Source organism: Thrips palmi, unplaced genomic scaffold, assembly GCF_012932325.1.
Source record: "Thrips palmi isolate BJ-2018 unplaced genomic scaffold, TpBJ-2018v1 HiC_scaffold_4, whole genome shotgun sequence".
Lineage (NCBI taxonomy): Eukaryota > Metazoa > Arthropoda > Insecta > Thysanoptera > Thripidae > Thrips > Thrips palmi.
The window spans coordinates 1,612,170-1,618,172 of record NW_023144631.1 but is presented as its reverse complement, the minus strand read 5'-3'; the positions used below and the strand labels follow the sequence as shown (position 1 = coordinate 1,618,172).

General features: G+C 44.0%; 1 protein-coding gene across 2 annotated transcripts; it reads right to left on the bottom strand.

The window, feature by feature from the left end:
- Positions 1–1,529: 1,529 nt before the first annotated feature.
- Positions 1,530–5,638, bottom strand: LOC117649325 (cyclin-dependent kinase 2). Of its 2 annotated transcripts, none has more exons than XM_034391963.1 (6): positions 5,368–5,638; positions 5,158–5,279; positions 2,749–2,944; positions 2,367–2,639; positions 2,089–2,292; positions 1,530–2,013 (listed from the first exon to the last, which is right to left on the bottom strand). In XM_034391963.1, the coding sequence occupies exons 1-6, from the start codon at positions 5,440–5,442 to the stop codon at positions 1,846–1,848; spliced, it is 1,038 nt and encodes a 345-aa protein (XP_034247854.1). In that variant the 5' UTR covers positions 5,443–5,638; the 3' UTR covers positions 1,530–1,845. The 2 variants fall into 2 exon arrangements, with proteins under 2 accessions (XP_034247854.1, XP_034247855.1); XM_034391964.1 differs by having other exon boundaries at positions 5,158–5,301; positions 5,368–5,637.
- Between the last annotated feature and the right edge of the window lie 365 nt (positions 5,639–6,003).

Here is a 6,003-nt window from a genome sequence, read left to right as displayed (position 1 = left end):
GCTCCGTAGGGGTGCGAGAGAGACCGACTCCGTTGTTCGGGACCAGACCACGGACTGAGGTCGCCGCGGCGCTGACTCACTGCTGCTCCGACTCCTACTGGCACCGGGCCTTTTCCTATTCCCCCAAAAGCCCAAAATTTGGAGTGTCACAGCCTCGAAAGTGCGGAGTGCGGCCGGCGAACGGCGAGGACGGCTTGGGGGCTTGGGGCTTCAAGGAACAAGCAGTCAGCCAGTGGCGGCGCGGCGAGGCGCTCCGCCGCCAGCCTTGGCAGCAGCAAGGCGGGCAGCGCGCCTAACGAGGTCCTGTGTCCGGCACACTCTTGAGATTACAGACAGAGGCCGTCGTTCTGCCCCCATGCCGCGGCCTGGAGAGACTCGGAGTCTCCCTGTCCAACGCGCCGGGTAAACCGAGGAACCACGGGGCGACTAGCAGGGGGACGCCTGGCTGGATATCTCTGCGGTTTGAGATTGGCAGTGTGCAACCCGGCACCGGCCACGCCCCAGCGATACGGTATCAAACTGGAGTGCTTGTTGTGGCCATTACAAGACAAGCCGATCTCATTTGAATACTTTACGACGTCCAGCCGGCCGGGGCGGCCCGGCGTCCCTGCAGTGTAGCCTGCACCCCGTCACGTCCAGCCACGTCGTCCAGTGCTAGTCCAGCCTGCACGCCCCGGGCAAGGTGGCGGACGGTGTCCTGTCCACCGGCTTCACGCTGCCATCTCAACGAGCCAGGCTAGCCAGGGCAGTCGAGTGCTTTCCCGCCATTTCCCACCCCGCCCAGCAGCGCGCCTTTTTGCAGTGCGGGCTGCAGGCTGCAGGGCGCGGAAAGGCAGGCGGGTCCAAGTATTACGTGCTCCGCGACGGCGGTGGCTGTGACGCAACGCCCACACGGAAGCTTGGGCCGTGCTGAGTGGCTTCGCCTGGCTTTGCCGTTCCGTTCGCTACATTTTCTATTTTATCGGCCGCGATTGGGCGATGGGCCCGGCCGGCTCAGCCCGGCTTGGGAATGGTGGCGAGTCGGTGGGCGAGCCGCTCGCTCGGGGATAGGCCAGCGCTGTGACTAGCTCCACGTCTAGGGGCGCTCAAGAAATAAAAGCCAAAGTCCGGGCGGTGGCCGTGACATTTTAAGTTTTAATGCAAAACGGCGGAAGATGGAGCGAGCGCGCCGCGAATCGCCAGGGTTCTTAGTTCTGCGTGGGCTCGGATCACCCAGCGACAAAGGAAGGAGAGCCGTGGTCCAGCAATTTGGCGATGGAACCATCGCAGAACAGTATGCTTTCCTAAGCCAAGGTCGCGTGGTCTTCCCCACTGTGCGGAATGGTCAGTTTCTGTCGATTTATTTTCTAGAAAATGCTATTGACCAGGCGGAGCAGCGCTCGCATGCGCCGGGTGGGTAGGCAACTCTTCGAGCATCGAGTCAGTTGCGCTGGTTATCCCAGCGGCTGAGCACTATGCTATTTTAGACTCAGAGTAGGTAAGTGAATCAATGCATTGGAGTGTCAGGAAAGAGCATTCAAGAGCAGTCATTCATATTTTTAAGTCAATATATTCAAGTCAAAATGTTCACATAAACTAGTATTCTGGGCACATAAAGTTTAAAGCTACAATCAAATCATTGAAAGCATGAAGCACAAGTTTCCATGCAAAACACCAAAAGCTAAAATTAAATCCCAGGGTCCAGAGTTCATTGGACAAAAAAATCTTCAGTTATAAAACCGATAAAATGGTAAGGTATCACATCAAATATAAAATCAAATCTAAAAGCAAGGACACGATTTTTTAAAAAAGTGCTTAACTAGAAGGACAACTAGCTAAATGTACAATCTTATCACATTTATAACCCTAACCATGGCGATCGAGTTCTGATGTTCCGCGAGATGAAACACCGCTGCAGGAGTCATCTTCATGAGGTAAAGCAGGGGGAGGAATAAACTTAACATTCTTCAAATAACTGTGGTTCATGGCTTCTACAGCTGTTACCCGTTTGCTGGGGTCATAGGTAACCATTTTCTAAAGAACATAAAAATAAATAAGTTAATAAGCACAAACACACAGAGAATTTCATTTTTCTTCTGGTGTACGAACCAAAAACAGGTCAACAGCTTCTTCATCCATCAGGGGAAGCACTTCTTTCATATCCTGAGGATCCCATCTTGGGAACATTGATTTGTAATCAGGGAGTTGTGACACGCCTGGCCACTTTGACTCATCTGGAGTTCCTAATGTGCGAAACACCCGGAATAGCTGGTCTATCTCTGAATCACCAGGAAATAATGGACGCCTTGTTGTCTGAGGAATGGAAAATTGTTTCCTGATAATGCATATACCTTAGTGTTATAATACTTGAACTATAAAGTACATACCATTTCTGCAAATATGCAGCCAAGACTCCAAATGTCCACAGCCATGGAGTAAAGCTTGGTGCCTAGTAAAATTTCTGGAGCTCGATACCATAAGGTAACAACTTCATGAGTGTAGGCTCTAACTGGCATACCAAAACCCCGTGCTAGTCCAAAGTCTGCCAGCTTGATGTAACCTTCTGTGTCCAAGAGAAGATTTTGCGGCTTCAGGTCTCGATGCAAGATGCGATTCTGATGGCAGTATGAAATGCCTTGTAGAAGCTGCTGCAAATAACTCTGCAAATAGCCAAAATGAAAAAATATGAATCATGCAGAAATTCAAATTTAGGTAGTTTGTAGTATTTCATCTTCCTTTCATTAACATTTGTAATGAATGGGTACATACCTTAACAAGATCAGGTGGTAATGTATCTTTGTAGGAGTCCAAGTACTTTTTAAGGTCATATGTGAGAAACTCAAAGACCAGAAATAGTTTTTTCTCACAATGCACCACATCTAACAGCTGGACAACATTTGGATGAGTCAACTCTTTAAGAAGTGAAATTTCACGTATGGCCGTTGAGGGAACACCTTCCGACTCACTGCCATAAAAAACAAGTAGAAAAGATAACAAATTTAGTTGAAAGCAAGCCAAACAAAGCTGATTGACAATATTCGTAAGCTCCAAATCCACATTTCAATTTCCAATGCACGATTATTCAGGTACAGTATCAATTTGAAAGCAATCAGCAGGACAGACACCATAACACCACAGAAAGGCTGGAATGTGCTCCAGGTAGACGTGATAAGAAAGAAGGAGGAGCGTTGTTAATGGAGAAGCAGATGTTAGTTGGTGTGTAATTTGAGGAAACACACACTAAGCTGAATCATGTGGTGCTACGATATATAAATAACACGCAGCAGACACAAGATTCAGCGAAGCAGATGTCTCACAGTTTAACTCGATATTTGACCGTTGAGTTCCATTAGATCCTTCCTTGAATAAATACCAACAAAAATTAAATACTAAGGTCTACAAGATATAAACTATGTCAATAGTTCTGATTGAGACTACTGATCTTCCAAAACATAAGACAAGGACACTACACGCTATCATTCAGTACACAATATGCAAGGTCAAATTCAACAACAAAATTTAAAAAAAATAAAGAAAGAAAATCAATACTAAACCTGACAAGAAAAAAAGAGTGAGGGTAAATGTCTTGCATTCAAAAGCAGAGGAGACATAGAGGAACAAGCAACATTTAATGAATGGGACTTAAGTAATAAAAGCAAGGAAACTCCACTTTTAAAATTCAAGGTAACACACCTTTCAACTGAAAAGGGGAAGTGAAACAAAGCACAAATAAATTTATAGTCTAACTTTGGGACAATTTGGGGGTAATACTCCAAATTGGGTGAAGTTTCTTTTAAAATCACGTACACACATACAAACGTATAGTAGATAAAAATCCAATGTAACATAGGTATATCTATCCGTAGCACGAATGTCTATTTCCAAATCAGAGCATAGATGTTGAGCACAAACTTTGACACAAAGCAGCCCCTAACCCCAAAAGCTGACACATTGCAGGCGCACGTCGTTGGTTAGTGAACAATGCGTGCAAACAAACACGTATGTACAGGTGCATGTCTTAACTTATGATTAAAACAACAAAATCACCTGTAAATATCAGGCAATACTTAATAATTGATAACCTGGTCTGGAGAAAGGCATACCTGGGCCCGAGCTCGCAGCGGAGGACACGCAGCAGTCCGGCTCCAGATAAAATCAAAAATAGCTTCTCATGGATAAGGAGAGTAAAATTACTTCAAGGAACGTCATCCCAACAATTAACCCAGCTCGGAAGGGCGTCAAAGCGATATTTAAAAGCCCGTGTCACACTGGAGCCTTGAAGGTCCGCCATTGTTGTTAAAAATTTGCTGCAAGAGGTCACACAGTGTGACCACCCGCGTGGGACGATTTTCATTTTATAGAAAACAGTGGAACATTGAAGTCAATGCAAGAGCTTCAATCCACAATGCAGTTTGAGTGAGTAAACATAAAATAAAAAGATCACTTCAAACAGCGCTTGAAAAAATTGGCTTTTCCAACCAATTGGAAACACGGTAGATAGTCAATGTACCGGACTACACTACGCAGTACAGAAAATATTGAAAGCTAATTAATGGGTAGACAAACTGTGCAAGAATAATTTTAAAAAAGAAAAAAAAAAAACAGCAGTTGATTTTACAAAAGAAACAAAAGCACCAAACCTACAAGAGGTATTCGAGTGCTGCAATTTGCATGTTGGTAAGGCTACAAGAAAGCGGGAGATTTAAAAGCCAACAAAAAAACATTTCTGATCACAAACCATGATTTTAACAGACAGCTAAACATCATGGGTCAGAATCTCATGCAATTACCTGAACGATTGAAAATATTAAAATTAAACTGGACTGTGCAACCGTTTGAAAGCGGGTTCAAAGTTCAACCAGGAAACAATGTATTGAATAGTAAAATTATAGATATGGGAATTAAACTTAAGAAACACTATACTAACACCCAGTACAATGATGTAAATAGTTTCCCTCGAAAAGAAGACATTCAACTTTCACAAGAACATGGATGGGTGACAACTTATTTAACGGCAAAAACATCAACGAGACCACAGAAAGCACAAGCAACATCGAACTATGAAAGGAAGGCAACTACACACCGCCTTAAGAACCCACAGTAAAAATGTGCAGCTTGGCAATGAGAACCCCTGATTAAACTATATCAACATCAAAATTATGTGCAGTAAAAACTTACGTTTCAAGTCGAATCTTCTTGAGGGCAACCCATTTCTTCGATTTCTTGCAAAGGGCTTTGTAAACGACACCATATGTGCCCTCCCCAATCTTCTCAATTTTCAGGTACTTCTCCATGTATTCCTTTTGATAGTCAAAATATGCACTAAAAACATCATTACTAATCCATGACTTTGGTGCTGTACTGTTCAGCTACAGGTGGTTAGGTTACCAAGCGAGAAGAAATCATCACTATTGCCTTGGGTGTTTCCTTCCAGATGTAAATAGTTCCTACGTTGGAGCTCATGTGCAAAAGTTTCTTAAGAATACTCCAAATAATACCAAACTTTTGGGATGAAACAACAAAATAGTAGAATAATAATCGGAACTCGGAACCGGCGTAGTGCTGATGCTATGTTTTGGCGCGAATCTTCTTTTTTACGCACGCAGGTAACACACTGTACAACAAAACTGGTCTCTGTCGCACTTACTTCTGGCCATAGAGGGAAAGAGAGACAGAAGTAGTCAATTTTCGAACGCGCCTCAGGTCCATAGCCGCCAACCTAACGACAAACAAAATATACTTATGTTCATTCGAAAGTTTAGCTTTTCCCGTTTAAACAAGAACAAATGAATCCATACGGGAGAAATAAGTAAGACCCAAACCTCGAGTATAGTTTGGAGTTTCCAGAAACTGCTCTATATTTTGAATAATTGGAAAGACATTTAGTGACGGAAATGTTAGGGGGCGGACAGTGGCGGGCCGGTTCAGATTTATCTTTAGTAGTTTCATAGCTCAGGGCGAGTTGTATGCGGTCTCAGTGTATCTCTCTCATTTTAAATTGGTTAAAATTTGTTATAAAGCATA